At 51.2% G+C, this 22,788-nt stretch overlaps 1 protein-coding gene across 2 annotated transcripts; it reads right to left on the reverse strand.

Annotated features, from left to right (window-relative positions):
* Nucleotides 1-1,892: 1,892 nt before the first annotated feature.
* rnf115a (ring finger protein 115a) lies at nt 1,893-22,773 on the reverse strand. Of its 2 annotated transcripts, none has more exons than XM_059980126.1 (9): nt 22,639-22,773; nt 15,655-15,713; nt 14,929-14,986; nt 14,350-14,570; nt 10,718-10,786; nt 9,357-9,429; nt 8,618-8,711; nt 8,188-8,303; nt 1,893-4,395 (listed from the first exon to the last, which is right to left on the reverse strand). In XM_059980126.1, the coding sequence occupies exons 1-9, from the start codon at nt 22,714-22,716 to the stop codon at nt 4,264-4,266; spliced, it is 900 nt and encodes a 299-aa protein (XP_059836109.1). In that variant the 5' UTR covers nt 22,717-22,773; the 3' UTR covers nt 1,893-4,263. The 2 variants fall into 2 exon arrangements, with proteins under 2 accessions (XP_059836109.1, XP_059836110.1); XM_059980127.1 differs by having other exon boundaries at nt 9,357-9,423; nt 22,639-22,772.
* Between the last annotated feature and the right edge of the window lie 15 nt (nt 22,774-22,788).

The following is a 22,788-nucleotide window of genomic DNA, read 5'->3' on the forward strand; positions in this document are numbered from 1 at the left end:
CATCTCTCATCCTTCGCTGCTAAGAGAAAAGGCTGAGCTTGCTCAACCTCGCCTCATAAGGCCCTTCTGGTCCTCTGAGCCATGCTGTCCAGCATCCCGATTTCACTGGACAATTTACAATGACCAATTATCCTACCGGGTACGTCTTTGGACTGTGGAAGGATTCCCAAATTTCCATGAGATGTACAAAGACTTATTACAGAACAGCAGAGGAACTGAATGTCTGATCTGTACTGCCCCTACTTACTGTCCATTATGTCGCAGGGCAGCAGTGAAGATCCTCCACCTCTGCCTGTAGATTCTTCCTCACTGTTTCCGTTAACAGTTGCCTTTTGACCTGTCAGGGTTGTTGCTGAACCCCCCAACTTGGAGGACTGGTGGTACCTCCAAGAGGCCCACAACCGTGTCGTTAGGTTCAGAGGCTTGCATGCCTCAATGACTCGGTGAGCTGTGCTGACTAGAGTCAGGGCTTTATGCCATGGCTCTTGATAGGATCACCCATGTCAAACGGGCCAAAGGGTAGAGGCCACTGGTCTTATTGTGGTGACCATCTCCCCCTTTCCTAGATGGTTCTGTCTCCCTCTTAGGAGACAAACCTGTAAATTGGTAATACTAGATATGGGGTTTCAGCCCGAAATGTTGATAGTCCCTCAGACACTTGGGAGTTCGCTGATGCTCCGGATTCTGGAATCTGCAGCCACTTGTGTCTCAGGGAATGGAAGACAGCTGAACAACTGGCACTGGGAGATTAAACTAAGACACAGGCAAGATCGCTGTTGCTGGAAATCGGCAGCGACACAGAAAGAGCTGGGAACTCAGCGGCCAATGAGTCAGGCATCTGTGGGGGGAAATGAAAGCCAACATTTTGGCTCGAGACCCTTCATCTGCATTGACTGTTTATTACCCCCCACACAGATGCTGCCCAACCTGCAAAATTGTGTACACTGCTCCAGATTTCCAGCATCTGCTGTCTTCTGTGTCTGTTTAGTTCCCGTTTCCACTAGTTCAGCTGTCTCCCCGCTGCTGGAGGAGTAAGTGACAAATGATAGGGAGAGGGAATGCATGGATGAGTGGGATAGGGCAGCAGGCAGGGAAAGCTGGAAGTTGGGGTGCCAACGGTCAATTAGAAATGGTGTGGTTATCCGCCTCCCCCCCCCACATAAACTGTACAGACAAACCTCACCAGACACACAGGCGAAGCTCTATACACATACACAGAGCGCTGTCACATTGTGGGATACCTGTTTGAGAAAAAACTGGTTGAGTGATGTCTTAACAAACTTGCATTCAACGTCAGCAAGGCCAAGGAATTGACTGTGGACTTGAAGGGTCCTCACTGAGGGATCATAAATGGAAAGGGTGAGCAGTTTCAAATTCTTGGGAGTCAACATCTCTCAAGATCTACCAGGTCCAACATATTGATGCAGCTACAAAGGAGGCTGGAGTCTGGAGATTTGATACATCACCAAAGACACTCACAAATTTCTACGGATGTACTGTGGAGAGCATTCTAACTGGCTGCATCACGGTTTGGTATGAAGAGGCCACTGCACAGGATCTGAAGCAGCTGTAGAGGGTTGTAAACTCAGCCAGCTCCATTCATGGCCACGAGCTTCCCCAGCATCAAGGACATGCCCTCTTCTCATTGCTACCATCAGGGAGGAGGTACAGGAGCCTGAAGTGCACAGTCTGTGTTTCAGGAACAGCTTCTAACCATGTACTATCTGATTTTTGAATGGACAGTGAACCTCACTAATTTTTCTTTTTAATTACTTAATTTTTTATATATACTTATTGTAATTTAGTTTGTTATTATGACAAATTTCACGACCTATGCCAGTGACACTAATCCTGATTCTGATTCTTCAAAGCAGATGGGCAGGACATGGAAATCTGAGCATTTTTGTTCAGTTTATTTACAAAATAAAAACTTTTAAACAAATGACAGAACAGAGATTAAACATTTACAACTACGAAAAAAAATCGCAATACCGACTCTCCTCTGGCGAGTAAGAGTTGTGTCCACGTTCAATTCAGTTTAATTTTGTTAGAGTCTTTGGGGTCCTGCATTATTAACAGCATCACTGTATAACACAGATACATAATATTCAGGGAGGAAATAGCATAACGAACAGGAATATTTAGGAGGAAAGGGCCTATTAGGCCAACAGGACCCCAACCCTATCCCACAGACGGCTGGTCCCAGCAGTCACTGCGATAAGATTCACCCAACAGTGGGTTCCCTGCTCCTGGGGTCAGTGTGAGGGGCTCCCTCTTCCCTCATTTCCACTGCGATGGATACTCCCCGATTCCACACACTTCACCCCTTCCCCGTCACTTTGAATCTACACTTGGAGCAGCGTAGCAAAAGGGGGGGGGGGGGGGGGGAGTGCGGAAATAGGGGAGAGTAGTCAGGGGTGGGGAAGGAAAGCGCTGGGGATGGCATCAGCAAGGTGGGCAGGAAGGAGGGGAGCACTTGGGTCTCCTGGCCAGAGTGCAGGAACTGGGACCAGGAGAAACCCAGGATCACTGACCTCAGGGGGGGAGGGGCCACCCTGATATCACCGGGGAGGGGGCAATGAGTTGCTGGATTACTGACCTCAGAGGAGGAGATGTGTCACTGACCTTGGAAGGGGGAGGGGCAAGCCCCAGGGATCCCAACTTCAGAGAGGGAAGGGGAGGAATCCCACGATCATTGACATCAGAAGGATTGATCCCGGGGATGCCACCTCCGAGGATTTAACACAAAGTTTTCATTTAATATAAACCTCAAACCCAAGATTGAGGCCAGCACAGGTGTAAATCCGAAATTCAACTCCAACCCCACAATTCTGAACCCAAACCCAATGTTTCATTTTGTATGTTTTTTTTTGATTTTATGAGAACTTGCTCCTAATCCAAAAAGTGGATTTATGACAGTATGACATCAAGTCAGCCGCAGATGGACTAACCATGGCCCAGGCAATGAACAGGAGGGGTCAAGCACAGACTAACCTGACCCAGTTGGCTCTATCTGTACCCCCAACATCCTGATCCCTTCATCACGTTCCAGGCCCGGCCCAAGTTGGCACTGACTACATACCAACCCTGGTCACTGCAGGGCAGTGGACTTGCATTCAAGGTTTTAATTAAACCACACAACATTTCACATTTCAGCTGCATAAAATTTAGAGTTAGAACTGACACAAGAGGATTGGGAACCTGGTGCTGTAACCCAAGAACCATTTTGTCATCACCTTGCTGGCTTTGTTCGAGGCCCTATCTCTCCCCAACACACAGAATACTGCATCTTGAAACAGTGGCCCTTTTGTATCAAAAAGCAGCCTACTTTGGGGGCTCAGTAATACTTTGAGTGTGGGGGAAATATACTGGGATCTGTGACCACAAGCCTCCCTGGTAACACACTACTGGGAGGGAGGGGAAGGAGATAGGGAGTCGGGGGAATGCCCGAGGAGGATCACCCTTTCACAGGAAGAGAAGTTGGACCATTCTTTCCACTACAGAGCCCAGCTCCAAGCCACCTCCGGAATCTCAGCAGACCTGCCCATAAAGCGGGCAAGAGAGAGGGGTCCAAGATATTCAGGCCATTTCGCCTTCCATTTGCCCTGAGAAACGAGACAGTTCCTAGTGGGACAGCAGCAAAAATCGGGCAGAACAGCCTCTCCTGATCCCAGAAAGGACCCCTGTGGCCAAAGAGGGTCTTCCTACCACACACACTGAGTATAGGGCACTCAGACCAGGGTGGAACACTGGAGGGAAGGGGGAGGGGGGATTGATTAAAAGAATTACCACCCTTCCTCCCAGTCTTCAAGCACCTAGTTCTGGGCTGATGGGCCAGTGGTGGTTGGAGGACATCATCCTAGGAAGCCAACCAGATGTGTAAAGTGTCTCGGGAGAACTCCAGCCCTTCCAGCTGACCCCATCTGAATCTTAGCCAATTCCAACGAGCTTGGAATTTCCCTTCTTGCAGAATCAAGAGTTAATTTCTCCGTGGCTTCAAGCAGAGAGGGAGGGGGAGGTCTGAACAGAATGTGTGGAGAGCCATTTGTTTAGTGCAACCATTGAGAAGCAGGCCGACCCCACGCAGGATTCACAGCGTGGCTTGCCCTGACCTCCGACAGCCCAGGAGACACCGCTCCGAGTTAAACCCCGCCCTCTTGATTCTTTAATATATATATATATATATATAATTTACAATAGTATTGATTGAGTTGTGCAGAGGGGTGGGGGAGTCAGGTTGCAAAGTGCTCCGTGAAGAGTCCTTCAGTACGCCCAGGGATCTCGCCGCCCGCTTTCCCTGCCCACCGAGCTGCCGGACAGCTGCTCTGAAGTTTGCTGATGACCTGTGGTGACTTCCCCGTTCAGACTCTTGCGGCACACCGGACAAGTGTCGTGCTGGAAGAGAGGACGGCAGCAGAGAATTAAATACGACAACAGACACACCAGCAGTGGAGCAAGCATCATAGAGTGAGGTGGAGGATAAATTTGTGGCTGAGGGATTGGAGCAGGGAGCAGGGATTCAGATTTCTGGATCACTGGGACCTCTTTTGAGGCAGGTGTGACCTCTACAAAAAGGATGGGTTGCACTTGAATCCCAGGGGGACCAATATTCTGGTGGGGAGGTTTGCTAAGGCTACTGGGGAGAGTTTAAACTAGAAATGCTGGGGGATGGGAACCGAACTGAAGAGATGGAGGAAAGGGAGGTTGGCTCACAAATAGAGAAAGCTTGGAGACAGTCCGAAAGGGAGGATAGGAAAGTGATAGAGAAGGGATGCACTCAGACCGATGGTTTGAGATGTGTCTATTTAATGTGAGGAGTATTATGAATAAAGCGGATGAGCTTAGAGCGTGGATCAGCATTTGGAGCTACAACGTTGTGGCCATTACAGAGACTTGGATGGTGCAGGGGCAGGAATGACTACTTCAAGTGCCAGGCTTTAGATGTTTCAGAAAGGACAGGTAAGGAGGCAAAAGAGGTGGGAGCTTGGCTCTGTTGATCAGAGATAGTGTCACAGCTGCAGAAAAGGAGGAAGTCATGGAAAGATTGTCTACAGACTCTCTGTGGGTGGAAGTTAGGAACAGGAAGGGGTCAATAATTCTACTGGGTGTTTTTTTACAGACCACCCAATAGTAACAGGGACATCGAGGAGCAGATAGGGAGACAGATTCTGGAAAGGAGTAATAATAACAGGGTCGTTGTGGTGGGAGATTTTAACTTCCCAAATATTGATTGGCATCTCCCTGCAGGAAGGGGTTTAGATAGGTGTGTTCAGGAAGGTTTCTTGACACAATATGTAGATAAGCATGCAAGAGGACAGGATGTACTTGATCTGGTTTTGGGAAATGAACCTGGTCAGGTGTCAGGTCTCTCAATGGGAGAGCATTTTGGAGATAGTGATCACAATTCTATCTCCTTTATCATATCATTGGAGAGAGATAGGAACAGACAAGTTAGGAACCATTTAATTGGAGTGAGGGGAAATATGAGGCTACAGGCAGGAACTTGGAAGCATAAATTGGAAACAGATGCTCTCAGGGAAACTTACGTTAGAAATGTGGCAAATGTTCAGGGGATATTTGCGTGGGGTTCTGCGTAGATACGTTCCAATGAGACAGGGAAAGGATGGTAGGGTACAGGAACCGTGGTATACAAAGGCTGCTGTAAATCTGTCAAGAAGAGCTTACGAAAAGTTCAAAAAACTAGGCAATGATAGAGATCTAGAAGATTATAAGGCTAGCAGGGAGGAACTTAAGAATGAAATTAGGAGAGCCAGAAGGGGCCATGAGAATGCCTTGGCAGACAGGATTAAGGAAAACCCCAAAGCATTCTACAAGTATGTGAAGAGCAAGAGGATAAGACATAAGAGAATAGGACCAATCAAGTGTGACAGTGGAAAATTGTGTATGGAACCGAAGGAGATAGCAGAGGTACTTTGAGTATTTTGCTTCAATATTCACTACGGAAAAGGATCTTGGCGATTGTAGGGATGACTTACAGCAGACTGAAAGGTTTGAGCATGTAGATATTAAGGAAGAGGATGTGCTGGAGCTTTTGGAAAACATCAAGTTGGGTAAGTTACCCGGACCGGACGGTATGTATCCCAGGCTACTGTGGGAGGCGAGGGAGGAGATTGCTGAGCCTCTGGCAATGATCTTTGCATCATCAATGGGGACGGGAGAGGTTCCGGAGGATTGGAGGGTTGCAGATGTTGTTCCCTTATTCAAGAAAGGGAGAAGAGATAGCCCAGGAAATTATAGACCAGTGAGTCTTATTTCAGTGGTTGGTAAACTGATGGAGAAGATCCTGACAGGCAGGATTTATGAACATTTGGAGAAGCATAATATGATTGGGGATAGTCAGCACGGCTTTGTCAAGGGCACGTAGTGTGCCTTACGAGCCTGATTGAATTTTTTGAGGATGTGACTAAACACATTGATGAAGGTAGAACAGTAGATGTAATGTATATGGATTTCAGCAAGGCATTTGATAAGGTACCCCATGCAAGGCTTATTGAGAAAGTAAGGAGGCATGGGATCCAAGGGGACATTACTTTGTGGATCCAGAACTGGCTTGCCCACAGAAGGCAAAGAGTGGTTATAGACGGGTCATATTCTGCATGGAGGTCAGTGACCAGTGGTGTGCCTCAGGGATCTGTTCTGGGACCCCTACTCTTTGTGATTTTTATAAATGACCTGGATGAGGAAGTGGAGGGATGGGTTAGTAAATTTGCTGATGACACAAAGGTTGAGGGTGTTGTGGATAGTATGGAGGGCTGTCAGAAGTTACAGTGGGACATTGATAAGATGCAAAATTGGGCTGAGAAGTGGCAGATGGAGTTCAACCCAGATAAGTGTCAGGTGGTTCATTTTGGTAGATCAAATATGATGGCAGAATATAGTATTAATGGTAAGACTCTTGGCAGTGTGGAGGTTCAAAGGGTTCTTGAGGTCCGAGTCCATAGGACACTCAAAGCTGCTACACAGGTTGACTCTGTGGTTAAGAAGGAGTATGGAGCATTGAACTTCATCAATCGTGGGATTGATTTTAGGAGCCGAGAGGTAACGTTACAGATATATTGGACCCTGGTCAGACCCCACTTGGAGTACTGTGCTCAGTTCTGGTCGCCTCACTACAGGAAGGATGTGGAAACCATAGACAGGGTGCAGAGGAGATTTACAAGGATGTTACCTGGATTGGGGAGCATGACTTATGAGAATAGGTTGAGTGAACTCGGGCTTTTCTCCTTGGAGCGACGGAGGATGAGAGGTGACCTGATAGAGGTGTACAAAATGATGAGAGGCATTGATCGTGCGGATAGTCAGAGGCGTTTTCCCAGGGCTGAAATGGCTAGCATGAGAGGACATAGCTTTAAGGTGCTGGGGAGTAGGTACAGAGGAGATGTCAGGGTTAAGTTTTTTACTCAGAGAGTGGTGAGTGTGTGGAATGGGCTGCTGGCAGTGGTGGTGGAGACGGAGACGATAGGGTTTTTCTAGAGACTCCTGGATGACTACATGGAGCTTAGAAAAATAGAGGGCTTAAGGGTAAAGCCTAGGTAGTTCTAAAGTAAGTACATGTTCGGCACAGCTTTGTGGGCCGAAGGGCCTGTATTGTGCTGTAGGTTTTCTATGTTTCCATGGGAGAATGTTCACCCGGGTGAATCCTGAGATGAGGGATTGAGGTTAAGTCGCCAGGGACTATACTCACTGGAACTCAGGAGAATGAGAAGGGATCTGAGAGAAAAATAAAATTATGAAAAAGATAGATCAATTCTAAACTGTTTGCATCATTGTCTGGTATGGAGGGGCCATCACAGAGGATTGGAAACTCAGCCATCTCCATCATGGCCACTAGCCTCCCCAACAGCCAGGACATCTTCACTGTCTTTCAAAAAGTGGCGTCCATCACCCAGGACAGGTCCTCTTCTCATCAGGAGCCGGAAGACACACACTCAGTGACTCAGGAACAGCTTCTTCCCCTCTGCCATCAGATTTCTGAATGGACGCTGCACACCTCACTACGTTTTCCTCTCCTTTTAAAATATTTATTATATTTAATTATTTTAAATTATGTATTACAGTGTGCTGCTGCCAGAAAACAAATCTGCTGGAACGATTAAAGCTGACCCTGACTGTGCCGAGTTATTCCCCCACCACTCTGTGTTGGAGGTATGGGGCAGCAAGACTCACCATTTCTAGCCAGGGGACGATGCAATCGTTGTGGAAGAGATGGTGGCAGGGCAGCTGTCGGACCTGTTCCTCCAGGAGGTAATCCTCTTTGCAAACCGGACACTCGAGGGCAGAATCTGCAGGGGTACAACACTACTGACACCACAATCCCTCACACCCTCATCAGCAACACAGTCCTCCTAACACTCCTCTCCATTCCCACCCCTCCCCTCCTCCTACTCCCTCATCTGTACCCCTCGCTTCCTCCCGCTCCCTCAATCCTACCTCTCACCTCCTCCCTCATTCTTACCTCTTTCCCTCCCACACACCCATTCCCCCTCATTCCTACCCGTCCCTCGCCCCACGTCTCTGCGCCCCTCCCCCCAACCGCCCGCCGGATTCCGTTGCTGCTGCAGTGGTGGCTGACCCTCGGCCCCGACTGCCTGCTCACCAATCTGTTCCTGGGACACGGTGACGATGGGGAGTGCGGCGATCCTGTCCCGGTCGGCAGGAGGAGGTCCTGTGTTCTCCAGCTGGCCCAGGAGCTGTGGGACGTTCACAGGGCAGAGTGTTGGGGCAGTTCCAGCCATTTCACCAACCACCCCGACCCCACAGGCTGAAGCCTCCACCGTTCTGCTCTTCGCTCCCCTTCAACCTTCCTTTCTGCCCTCCTCCCCCAACTCCAATCTTGCCAGAGCCAGTGACTCCCCAGCTCTGCGGTCTCCTTCCCTTGCTCGCTCATCACCCCACCCACCCATCTGCCACACCTCCATTTCTCCTCCCAACCTCCCCCCATTCCGCCCCATCCTTCTCCTCAACCCTCCCCCACTCTGTGAGGCGCTACTGCCGCTCGGGCTGTGGGAGCTCGGCCTTCAATCTCTCTACGCCCTCCCGGGCGCTCGCTTCCTCCCACAATCCAAACACGTACAGGCTGGGTAATTAGATGTTGTAAATGGTTAGGGTTCAGCGGGGGTCGCTAAATAAAGGATACTCCTCCATCACCCGCTTGCAGCCCCTCTCCCAGCCGACTGAGGCTCACGGTTAACAAGAGGTTGGAGGTGGGGTGGGGAAGAAGGGAGCGATGAGAGCTGAGGACGGACCTTTGCAGGGAGAGCATTTTGGGGCTGACCCAGCCACCTACCACAGCTCCGCTGACCCGTTTCGCGGCCAAACCACTGGCAGCTCCTCACCTGTGTGATCACGGCGTCGAGCCCACTCTGTCCCCAGGCGTAATCGGCAGGATTCGAGTGCAGTAACCTATCCCTCAGGAGAGAGAGAGGGGGTATTGATAACTCATCACCACCACTCATTCCTACGTCACACCCCAAAAAGACTCTCCAAAACCTCAGCCCCTCCTACCCACTCAATCCTCCGTCTTCTTCTTCCTCATCTATCTCATTCTGGGATACACAGCAGTTCGGACACAGAGTGAAACTCCCTCCACACCGTCCCATCACACACTCCCGGGGTCAGACACTGAGTGAAACTCCCTCTACACCGTCCCATCGCACACTCCCGGGGTCAGACACTGAGTGAAACTCCCTCCACACTGTCCCATCACACACTCCCAGGGTCAGGCACAGAGTGAAACTCCCTCTACACCGTCCCATCACACACTCCCGGGGTCAGACACAGAGTGAAGCTCCATCTACACTATCCCCTCACACACTCCCGGGGTCAGACACAGAGTGAAACTTCCTCCACACTGTCCCATCACACACTCCCAGGGTCAGGCACAGAGTGAAACTCCCTCTACACCGTCCCATCACACACTCCTGGGGTCAGACACAGAGTGAAACTCCCTCCACACAGTCCCATCACACACTCCCGGGGTCAGACACATAGTGAAGCTCCCTCCACACTGTCTCATCGCACACTCCCGGGATCAGACACAGAGTGAAGCTCCCTCCACACTGTCCCATCAGTCACACAGACACAGAGTGAACCTCCCTCCACACTGTCCCATCATACACTCCCGGGGTCAGACACAGAGTGAAGCTCCCTCCACACCTTCCCAACACACACTCCCGAGGTCAGACACAGAGTGAAACTCCCTCCACACTGTCCCATCACACACTCCCGGGGTCAGACACAGAGTGAAGCTCCCTCTACACCGTCCCATCACACACTGCCGGGGTCAGACACAGAGTGAAACTCCCTTCACACTGTCTCATCAGACACTCCCGGGGTCAGACACAGAGTGAAACTCCCTCCACACCGTCCCATCACACACTCCCGGGGTCAGACACAGAGTGAAGCTCCCTCCACACTGTCCCATCACACACTCAGAGTGAACCTCCCTCCACACTGTCCCATCATACACTCCCGGGGTCAGACACAGAGTGAATCTCCCTCCACACACTCCCATCACACACTCCCGGGGTCAGACACATAGTGAAGCTCCCTCCACACTGTCCCATCACACACTCAGACACAGAGAGAAGAGTGCACTGAGAAGAACCATACAAAACAATGCTGAGTTTCCCCTGGGAGTGATACCCATCCGCAGGAAGTGGCTGTCTAGCTGGGAGGGGTGGGGAACTGGACTCACCAAGAGAAGGTTGGAGAGCCTGGGATTCCAGCGTTGGAGAAGAGCCCGGCGAATAACTGCTGAATTATTCTGCAGAAAGAGGTGTTGGAAAAGTGAGGCAGAGGCAGACGACCCACTGTGGAACACTCAAACTTATGCAGATGTACCGTGTAGAGCATTCTGACATGTTGCATCATCATCTAGTGTGGGGGCGGGGAGTGTACGGAATAGGACCAATGAAGCTACAGAAAATTGTTAGCTCCTTGGGTACTGGCCTCCACGGTATGCAGGACACCTTCAAGGAGAGATGCCTCAAAAAGGCAGCGTCCATCATTTAGGATCCCCATCACCCAGGACATGCCCTCTTCCATTGTCACCGTCAGGAAGGAGGTACAGAAACTGAAGGCACACTTTCAGCGATTCAGGAACAGCTTCCTCTCGTCTGCCATCCGATTTCTAAATGGACATTGAACCCGTGGATGTTACCCCACCTTTTCAATATCACTTCTGTTTTGCATTAACTTAATGATTTACTATACATATATACTTACTGCAATTTATTTATTTCTGCCGCAAAGTTAACAAGTTGTACATCATGAGCCAGTGATATTAAATTGGACTGATTCTGATTTCATTAGAACGTCTCTGGGAGACAGAGAGAGGACTGATATTAAACTGGACTGATTCTGATTAACTTCTCACTAAAGATTAAACAAGATTGCGAGAGAGAACTTAATATGACCTTTGTTAATGAAGATTGGTTGCGAGTTCTGAAAATGGTCAATTCTTCTTCGATATGTGCCAATCACTGTTTAGTTCAATTTAAAATTGTTCACCGTTACTATTTAACAAAGGAGAGACTATCCAAAATATTTCCTAACATAGACAATTATTGTGATAAGTGTACAACTGAAGTAGCCACTTTGTCACATATGTTCCGGTCATGTTCTTCATTAAAATCTTATTGGAAGTCTTTATTTTCTACAATTTCTAAAGCTCTGAAAATTAATTTACAACCAAATAGACTGACTGTTCTATTAGGAATAGTTCTGCATCATATTCAGGGTATTTCATCTTCAGACCAACATGTAATTGCATTTGTTACATTGTTGGCAAGAAGGGCTATTTTATTGAAATGGAAAGATACCTCAGTCACTACATTAATTCAATGGTTTTCTCAAGTAATATTATGTCTTAGTGTGGAAAAAAATCAGAAGTAGAGCTTTTGATCCTCAATTTGATTTTGAGAGAAGATGGGGCTCTTTTGCCAAATATTATTTAATTTGTATTAATTTATATGGTTTCCTTCCAATTTTATTTTATATAAACATGAATTGGCGGTTGATGATTCTTCTTTATATACAAACCCTATTTCCAGAAAAGTTGGGATATTTTCCCAAATGCAATAAAAACAAAAATCTGTGATATGTTAATTCACGTGAACCCTTATTTAACTGACAAAAATACAAAGAAAAGATTTTCATTAGTTTTACTGACCAACTTAATCGTATTTTGAAAATATACACAAATTTAGAATTTGATGGCTGCAACACACTCAACAGAAGTTGGGACAGAGTTAAAATAAGATTGAAAAGTGCACAGAATATTCCAAGTAACACTGGTTTGGAAGACTCCACATTAAGCAGGCTAATTGGTAGCAGGTGAGGTATCATGACTGGGTATAAAAGTAGCGTCCATCAAAGGCTCAGTCTTTGCAAGCAAGGATGGGTCGTGACTCACCCCTTTGTGCCAAAATTCGTGAGAGAATTGTTAGTCAGTTCAAAAGGAACATTTCCCAACGCAAGATTGCAGAGAATTTAGGTCTTTCAACATCTACAGTACATAATATTGTGAAAAGATTCAGAAACATCGCAGGGCGTAAAGGGCAAGGTCGGAAACCACTGTTGAATGCGCGTGATCTTCAAGCCCTCAGGCAGCACTGCCTAAGAAACCGTCATGCTACTGTGACAATTATAGCCACCTGGGCTCGGGAGTACTTCGGAAAACCATTGTCACTTAACACAGTCTGTCACTGCATGCAGAAATGCAACTTGAAACTGTATTACGCAAGGAGGAAGCCATACATCAACTCTACGCAGAAACGCCGGCGAGTTCTCTGGGCCCGAGCTCATCTCAGATGGACCGAAAGACTGTGGAACCGTGTGCTGTGGTCAGATGAGTCCACATTTCAGCTAGTTTTCAGAAAAAACAGGCGTCTTGTTCTCCGTGCCAAAGATGAAAACGACCATCCTAATTGTTATCAGCAAAAGGTGCAAAAGCCAGCATCTGTGATGGTATGGGGGTGCATCAGAGCCCACGGCATGGGTGAGTTGCATGTATGTGAAGGTACCATTGACTCTGAGGCGTATATTAGGATTTTAGAGAGACATGTGTTGCCATCAAGGCGACGTCTCTTCCCGGGATGTCCACGCTTATTTCAACAGGACAATGCCAGACCACACTCTGCACGGGCTACAACAGCGTGGCTTTGTAGACACAGAGTGTGTGTGCTTGACTGGCCTGCTGCCAGTCCAGATCTATCTCCTATTGAAAATGTATGGCGCATCATGAAGAGGAGAATCAGACAACGGAGACCACGAACTGTTGAGCAGCTGAAGTCTTATATCAAGCAAGAATGGGCAAAATTTCCAATTGTAAATCTACTACAATTAGTATCCTCAGTTCCAAAACGATTAAAAAGCATTATTAAAAGGAAAGGTGATGTAACACAATGGTAAACATGCCTCTGTCCCAACTTTTGTTGAGTGTGTTGCAGCCATTAAATTCTAAATTTGTGTATATTTACAAAATACTATTAAGTTGGTCAGTAAAACTATTGAAAATCTTTTCTTTGTACTTTTGTCAGTTAAATAAAAGTTCATGTGAATTAACATATCACAGATTTTTGTCTTTATTGCATTTTGGAAAATATCCCAACTTTTCTGGAAATGGGGTTTGTATATGGATGATGGTAAAAGACATATTGCTCCGGGAGTCGATTCCAAATGTTTTTTTTTACTACTTCTTTTTCCTTTTCTTGTAGTTAGTGGGGTTTTTTTTTAGTAAGCTAGGGTTCTCTTTTTTCCTTCCTTTCTTTATAAAATAAAATTTTTTTTTTCATTATCATATATTACCCTTTTCTGATGTTTTTTTTCTTCAGCTTTATTACTGGTATATATATCAGCTTGTTGAAGTTTTGTATCATTTTATACCCGTAGAAGATTATGTATCAATAAAAAGATTCTAAAATGACTGAACAACACACACAAAATACTGGTGGAATGCAGCAGGCCTGGCAGCATCTATAAGGAGCAGCACTGTTGACATTTCGGGCTGAGACCCTTTGTCAGGACTCGGCCTGAAACGTCAACAGTGCTTCTCCCTTATAGATGCTGCCAGGCCTGCTGTGTTCCACCAGCATTTTGTGTGTGTTGTTTGAATTTCCAGCATCTGCCGATTTTCTCATGTTTGCTCTCTAAAATGACTGATTCTGATTTCATTAGAATGTCTCTGGGCTCAGCTCTGGGAGACGGAGGGACGGCTGATATTAAACCAGAGTGATTCTGATTTCATTAGAGTGTCTCCGGGAGACACAGGGAGGACTGAGCAGCCATGTCCCACAATAGCGGCGGACGGCACAGACTCCTACCTACCCCTCGATGGCCGGCGACCTCTCAGGCCGGGAGGAAGCCCTGGACCGATACCTCCTGGCCACGGGTAGCCTGGCATGCCGGCCGGGACCCCAGACATCACCCTGCTGTCCACCCCGGTCCAGTCCCCCGCCATCGTGTTCCAGCGAAGCACCGCCACGCAGCGGCCTCCCGTCCACCAGCAGGAACGTCTGGTCCAGGTTCAGGAAAGTGCGATCCCACAGCTGCAAGGCAGAGTGAACAGAGGTCGGGGAGGGAGAAAGGTGTGTGAATCCAGAATCCAGCCAGGATGGCGGACAACCCACAGATGGGGGAGGGGACAACGACTCACAGATGAGTGGGGGGGGGGGGGGGGGAAGACATCCTGCAGGTGGGTGGGGGAGATGATACAGATGGGTGGGGGGAGGAGATGAGGGGGAAGACGACCCGCAGGTGGATGGGGAGACGACTCACAGATAGGTGGGGGGGGGGGGGGAGACAACTCACAGATGGGTGGGGAGATGACCCGCAGATTGGTGGGGGGGAATGAAGGGGAGGGGGAGACGACTCACAGATGGGACGTGGATGGTGGGGGGTACTGACCTCTGCAAACTGTGTGGCTGAATCTTCGTCCAATCCGTTGGTCCTGCCATCCAGGAAACTGTGGATACACGGCTGGGTCAATCACTGCCTGGGGTAACTCGCCCCCATCTGCAGGTGGTCTTCCTCCCCCAGCTTCCCGATCTGCCCCTTTGGGGACACCACCCCACTGCTCCCACCAGAACCGGGCTCCAAAACCACTAGCAGCCAGGAATGGAGGGGGCTGTGCGCTGGGGAGGTCAGCTCCCCAGCACCTTTGTGCGCAAGGTGGGGCAGCTTGACTCTGCAACCCCCGACAGGGATGGTGACTGTTCCCCTTCTTCCGGAGTTAACATCACCGGGCCAGAACTCCCGCTCAGAGGATTGTCGGAACCCGCGTTGGGACGCATCACCAAACTGCCTGCTCCTGCAAGCCGAGTTGGCTGATTTACAGAGCTGAGTGGCAGCATAGAGGTGAATATAACGCTTCTACAGTGTCAGCAGTCCACTGCTGTCTTTAGGAGTACGTTCTCCCTGTGATCCATGAGAATAACGGGTGACACCGGCCGGAAGCTGGGCCTTCTCTGCACTCTCTGTTCTTGTAGAGGCATCAATGGCACCGTAGGGAGTCTAGGATCGGGAGGGTGAGGGGAATCTGCAGGGGACCCGACAGCAGAGATCGGGACCCAGCCACTGGTCAAACCAGCATCTCCCGCTCGTCTCTCCACCGGGACAGATTCCAGCACTCACCTGGTCTGATCGGTGACTTCCTCGATGAAACCCGACTCACACTGGGGGCACGTGTATTCCTGCAGGGGAAGAGAAGGCAGGTGCGTAACCGGATTAGATCCCGGCACAGGGTAGGGGATGGCAAACTGGTGAGAGGCCGAGGGAGAGAGATTGGGGGGAGGGGGAATGGAGGGAAAGTAGGAGGGGAGTTGAGGGGTCAGATGGGAATTTGGAAGGGTGGATAGGGAGGAGAGTTGAGAGGGGGAAGGGCTGTGGAAGGGGTGTGCAGAAGGGGTGGAGGTATGGGATGAAGGGATTGGGTTGTAAGGGAACAAACGGGTCAAGGGTTGAGAGAGGTGGGGAGGCGGGGGAGTGCAAAGACGAGAGATGGGAGCCAGGTGTGAGATGTGGGTGATGAGCAGTGGATGGGGCGGAGAATGAGAAGGTGATGGAGACTGAGTAGGAGTTTGGGAGGTAGTGTATAAGACAGGATCTGTGCAGATCAGGAGAGAGAAAGGGCCAGCAAGAATCACAAGGAGGTATCCACTCATTCTGATAGTCTCCAAAGCACAAGCCAGACTGGCCAATCTTTCCTCCGATCTCTGAACCTGTCTGGTGAATCTCTGCTCAACTCTACGTCAAGAACATCTTTCACACCCATTGTAATTCCAGATAAACCTGTCTTGCTCTTTGCAATCTGTTCTGTCCCTCAGCAGGGCAAAGGAACTTGGTGCAGTTTTGAAAACCACAAGGAGTTTGCCAGATACATCTGAATCCTGCCTGTGGTACTCGAGACACACTCACACCCAACATGGGCCCAGTGATTAGCACCATCTGTCTGAGGGTCAAAGGCAGTGCCACCCACACTCAATGCCAGTTTAGCATCATCCAAATGATCGTTTTAAATCAGGCAGCATTTACAGAGAGAAGTAAATCTCAGGGTGAGACTCTTCATCAGCACTGGCGAAGGATCTTGGCCTAAAACTTCAAGTGTTCATTTCTCTCCTCTGACCGGGGGGGGGGGTGTGTTGGGTTTCCAGCAGCTGCAGAAATTGATTCTGTGTGCTCCAGGCTGCACTCAAGGCAAGCCTCACCTTTAAACCGCAGAGCACGAGGGCTCATTGAAAAACATCTCTACTTCATTAACGAAATTTGGCAAGAAATTCAAATCTCAACGATTTTCATTGATGCCCCTATCAGGTGCACGGGGTGCACGAGACCACAGGAAACTGCAGCGTTGTGCTGTGCTGGGCGCCTGCCCTCTGTGGACTCTGGCTAGGCTTCTTGCTGCCTCGGTAGAGCAGACAAGACAATCCACTCAGCACAGACGCTCTCCCTCTTCCCTCTCCTGTTGGAAGCTACAACAGCCTGAAAGCACATTCCACCCAGTTGAAGGACCACTTCCACCCTGCTGTTATCAGACTCGTGTGCAAGAAATATCCCTCACTCTCCCAATCTACCCCTTCCCACCTGTATTTGCCTGCCTGCCTGCAATTTCTCTGCAACTGCAACACTTCCCCTTGTTAAAACAGGAGAGTCTGCAGATGCTGGAAATCCAGAGAAACACACAAAACCCAGCAGGTCAGGCTGCATCTATGTTTTGGGTCGAGATGATGAAGGAAATGGGCTGAAAACATTGACTGTTTACTCCCTTCCACGGATGCTGCCTGACCTGCTGAGTTCCTCCAGCATTTTTGTGTTGTTTCATGCTGTTATTGTACTAACTCGATGCACAGATGTGATGACATGATTGGTATGGCTGGCATGCAGAATAAAGCGTCTCTCTGTGTATACGACAATAACAACCTATTGGAGCGTTTGTGGCTCTGGAGTTCAGAAGGGGTATCTCATTGAAAGGCTTAGACAGAGTGGATGTTTCCTATGGTGGGAGAGTCTAGGACCAGAGGTCACAGCCTCAGAATAGAGAGAGGGTCGTCCACTTAGAACAGAAATGAAGATTTTCTTCAGTCAGAGGGAGGTGAATCTGAGGAATTAATTGCCACAGACAGCTGTAGAGGCCAAGTCACTGAGTATATTTAAAGCAGAGGTTCTTGATTAGTCAGGGTGCCAAAGGACAGAGAGAAGGCAGGAGAATGGGGTTGAGAGGGATAATAAATCGGCCATGATGGAATGGCGGAGCTTAGTCCATAGGCCGAACTGCTTACACTACAATCACAGAACAATGGCAGTGATGCTGTGCAGAGCACAAGAAGGTATCAGGAGAGGTATGTGCTGGTGGAATAGACAGGGATGTGTGACGGTGGATTAGCAACGCAGAGAGAGGACCTGAATGAGAGTGGGTGGATTAACTCACTACAGGTAGAGGGGAGAACTGAGCAAATAAAACTCTCACGGAAAACACGGCAGTATTGACAGGGAGAGTAACCTAATGTCTGATTACACCTGAGACCACATAGCAGCAGAATTAGGCCACTTGGTCCAGCGAGTCTGCCCAACCAGTCCATCATAGCTGATGTACTTTCCCTCTCAACCGCTTCTCCCCATCATACTTGGGGTCCTGGACTAATCAAGAACCTATCAACCTCTGGCCCCCACAGCCATCTGTGGCAATGAATTCCACAGAATCTTTATCCCCTGGCTGAAGAAAATCCTATTCATCTCTGTGCTAAAGGGACATCCTTATATCCTGAGGCTGTGCCCTCTGGTCCTAGACTCCACCAACATAGGGAAAATAGTCTGTATGTGCACTCTCGTTAGGTCTTTCAATATTCTGTCAGTTTCAAAGAGATTTCCTGCACTCCCCCCCCCCCACAAATTCTTCTGAACTCCAGCAAGAACAAGGCTCAGAGACATCAAATGCTCCTCTTACATTAAACCTTTCATTCCCGGGATCATTCTCGTGAACGTTCTCTGGACCCTCTCCAATGCTGGCATATGCTTTCTCGGATAATGGGCCCAAAGCTGCTCATAACACTCCAAGTGCAGTCTGACCAATGCCTTACAAAACCTCAGCACCACAAAAGTGGTGGAGTTATTGGGAAGACAGCCAGTACCAAAGGAGTTACTGAGCAACATTTATAAAGCTCATCGTTATGACGTCTGCTGGTTAGGTCTAGATCTTCAGTCATCACCATACAAAGCGGCGTGGTCATTTACAACCAGCCATAGAAAAGACAACTATTCCACAGGAGAGTATTCCCAGTACCCTGAGGAAATTTACACCCCTCATCTAAACTATCTGCCTGGCTGAATCTCAGTGATAACAGCGATCTGTTTACCTGGGCTTGCACTGGGGGATGGAATGAAGGAGGGAGAGAGAGGTTGGGAGGTAAGGAGAGTGTGGGAGTGGGAAGAGAGTTTTAAAGGGAAGAATATGTAAATATAGGTATCACGGGGTCAGCTGTGGTTGACCAAGGTGTGAAACAAATTGTCAGAGGGCATGGCGGCTGTTTGTACTTGCGATGAAATAGCTACTGTTGGAATGTTGATCTCTGTGAAAACTGCTGGGTGAGGGGAGGGGCGAGAAGTCTGCTCTTTTATGGCAAAGGGATTTTGATTTAATTTTACTTATTAACCACTTATTAATTGAAACACAGTGAAATGCATCATTTACATTAACAACCAACACAACTTCAGTTAGTTTTGCGGGAAGTCAGCAAGTACCACCACATATTCCAGCGCTAACAACGTTCAGCACAAAAAGCACCAATGTTCAAGTTACAACAACAAAACCTTTCCCCCACCCCGCAGCCAGAACCAGGGCCACTGCTTCTGAGGAAAGAGGTCTTCTCTCTACAAAGACCCACCACGAGATGGGACATTGTGTCTCTGCCAATGGTAAGGGGTCAGGCCTTCATTCTTCCTGTATTTCACCCCTCATCACCAGAATACCGTCATCCCTCATGACACCCTGGCCCTCCCCAGGAACACCTCTCATCCCCACAATTCTGCTGCACAACCACCCCTGGCCACCTCAAGACCCCTTCATCTACAACTACATCATCTACCACTAGCCCCACAAACACTCCATGTGCCCCTCAACACCCCGTTCCTTCCAAACTCCAGGAAAAAACCCCCTCCTTCCCCTCAGACCCCCTCACCCCACTCTCCTCCGCATTCAATCCCCTCCCCTGAGCCCACCCACTTGTCCACTCCCCCTCAGACCTCCCTATTGTCCTTCTGCAACACCCCAGACTCTTCTCCCTCCACAAAACCATCCTCTCAGGCCCCCCTCCTTTCCCGCGCCCATCCGCCTCTCCCCTCCCCGAGATCCCACCCCAGACTTCAACTCTCAGGAAAATCCCCTTCCCGCACCCACCCGCCTCTCCCCTCCCTCAGACCACATTCTCCCCCCCCCCCCCGAGCCCACCTACCACTCCCCTCCCACTCAGACTTCCAACTCCCGACCCCAGAGAATCCCCTTCCCGCACCCACCCGCCTCTCCCCTCCCTCAGACCACATTCTCCCCCCCCCGAGCCCACCTACCACTCCCCTCCCCCTCAGACTTCCAACTCCCGACCCCAGAGAATCCCCTTCCCGCACCCACCCGCCTCTCCCCTCCCTCAGACCACGTTCTCCCCTCCCCCGAGCCCACCTACCACTCCCCTCCCCCTCAGACTTCCAACTCCCGACCCCAGAGAATCCCCTTCCCGCACCCACCCGCCTCTCCCCTCCCTCAGACCACGTTCTCCCCTCCCCCGAGCCCACCTACCACTCCCCTCCCCCTCAGACTTCCAACTCCCGACCCCAGAGAATCCCCTTCCCGCACCCACCCGCCTCTCCCCTCCCTCAGACCACATTCTCCCCCCCCGAGCCCACCTACCACTCCCGTCCCCCTCAGACTTCCAACTCCCGACCCCAGAGAATCCCCTTCCCGCACCCACCCGCCTCTCCCCTCCCTCAGACCACATTCTCCCCCCCCCAAGCCCACCTACCACTCCCCTCCCCCTCAGACTTCCAACTCCCGACCCCAGAGAATCCCCTTCCCGCACCCACCCGCCTCTCCCCTCCCTCAGACCACATTCTCCCCCCCCCCCGAGCCCACCTACCACTCCCCTCCCACTCAGACTTCCAACTCCCGACCCCAGAGAATCCCCTTCCCGCACCCACCCGCCTCTCCCCTCCCTCAGACCACATTCTCCCCCCCCCGAGCCCACCTACCACTCCCCTCCCCCTCAGACTTCCAACTCCCGACCCCAGAGAATCCCCTTCCCGCACCCACCCGCCTCTCCCCTCCCTCAGACCACGTTCTCCCCTCCCCCGAGCCCACCTACCACTCCCCTCCCCCTCAGACTTCCAACTCCCGACCCCAGAGAATCCCCTTCCCGCACCCACCCGCCTCTCCCCTCCCTCAGACCACGTTCTCCCCTCCCCCGAGCCCACCTACCACTCCCCTCCCCCTCAGACTTCCAACTCCCGACCCCAGAGAATCCCCTTCCCGCACCCACCCGCCTCTCCCCTCCCTCAGACCACATTCTCCCCCCCCGAGCCCACCTACCACTCCCGTCCCCCTCAGACTTCCAACTCCCGACCCCAGAGAATCCCCTTCCCGCACCCACCCGCCTCTCCCCTCCCTCAGACCACATTCTCCCCCCCCCAAGCCCACCTACCACTCCCCTCCCCCTCAGACTTCCAACTCCCGACCCCAGAGAATCCCCTTCCCGCACCCACCCGCCTCTCCCCTCCCTCAGACCACATTCTCCCCCCCCCGAGCCCACCTACCACTCCCCTCCCCCTCAGACTTCCAACTCCCGACCCCAGACAATCCCCTTCCCGCACCCACCCGCCTCTCCCCTCCCTCAGACCACGTTCTTCCCCCCCCCGAGCCCACCTACCACTCCCCTCCCCCTCAGACTTCCAACTCCCGACCCCAGAGAATCCCCTTCCCGCACCCACCCGCCTCTCCCCTCCCTCAGACCACATTCTCCCCCCCACCGAGCCCACCTACCACTCCCCTCCCCCTCAGACTTCCAACTCCCGACCCCAGAGAATCCCCTTCCCGCACCCACCCGCCTCTCCCCTCCCTCAGACCACATTCTCCCCCCCCTGAGCCCACCTACCACTCCCCTCCCCCTCAGACTTCCAACTCCCGACCCCAGAGAATCCCCTTCCCGCACCCACCCGCCTCTCCCCTCCCTCAGACCACATTCTCCCCCCCCCGAGCCCACCTACCACTCCCCTCCCCCTCAGACTTCCAACTCCCGACCCCAGACAATCCCCTTCCCGCACCCACCCGCCTCTCCCCTCCCTCAGACCACATTCTCCCCTCCCCCGAGCCCACCTACCACTCCCCTCCCCCTCAGACTTCCAACTCCCGACCCCAGAGAACCCGCACCCACCCGCCTCTCCCCTCCCTCAGACCACATTCTCCCCCCCCCGAGCCCACCTACCACTCCCCTCCCCCTCAGACTTCCAACTCCCGACCCCAGAGAACCCGCACCCACCCGCCTCTCCCCTCCCTCAGACCACATTCTCCCCCCCCCCGAGCCCACCTACCACTCCCCTCCCCCTCAGACTTCCAACTCCCGACCCCAGAGAATCCCCTTCCCGCACCCACCCGCCTCTCCCCTCCCTCAGACCACATTCTCCCCCCCCCGAGCCCACCTACCACTCCCCTCCCCCTCAGACTTCCAACTCCCGACCCCAGAGAACCCGCACCCACCCGCCTCTCCCCTCCCTCAGACCACATTCTCCCCCCCCCGAGCCCACCTACCACTCCCCTCCCCCTCAGACTTCCAACTCCCGACCCCAGAGAATCCCCTTCCCGCACCCACCCGCCTCTCCCCTCCCACATCCCTCTGTCACCCCCAGGATTCCTCCCCCAAAGCTCTCACTCCCAGAGATTCCTCACCAAGACTCCCCCACTCTGCCCCGTGACCCAAAAACGCCTCCAACCGGCCCAAAGGGAAGGATTTAAATTTAAAAAATACCCAACGCCTAAAATGGCGGCAGTTGAGAGGCGATCCCGCGGGCAGACCCCCTCCCCCTTTCTCCGGGGCGGGTGGGATGCGGCAGGCAGCGAGCGGAGAGCGGCAGCCCCCTTACCGGCAGCTTGGGGCAGACCTCGCCCTTGCAGCAGTGACAGAAGAAGCGGAGCGGAGATACGGCCGCAGCCTCCGCCATCTTACCCGCTGACGTCACCCGACTCCCGGCAGCCCCCGGTCCCGCCGGGGAGGGAAGGGGGAGCGACAGGCG

The sequence above is a fragment of the Hypanus sabinus genome, chromosome 9 (genome assembly GCF_030144855.1).
Source record: "Hypanus sabinus isolate sHypSab1 chromosome 9, sHypSab1.hap1, whole genome shotgun sequence".
NCBI classification, from domain to species: domain Eukaryota; kingdom Metazoa; phylum Chordata; class Chondrichthyes; order Myliobatiformes; family Dasyatidae; genus Hypanus; species Hypanus sabinus.

Bases quoted from the DNA above. Each gene is read 5' to 3' on its own strand.
- rnf115a (XM_059980126.1), bottom strand. From the start codon at position 22,716: ATGGCGGAGGCTGCGGCCGTATCTCCGCTCCGCTTCTTCTGTCACTGC. The intron at 14,987-15,654 runs GTGAGTGCTGGA...GTGTATCCACAG, and splicing joins GAAGTCACCGATCAGACCAG to TTTCCTGGATGGCAGGACCA. The intron at 8,712-9,356 runs GTGAGGAGCTGC...AACGTCCCACAG, and splicing joins TCGACGCCGTGATCACACAG to CTCCTGGGCCAGCTGGAGAA.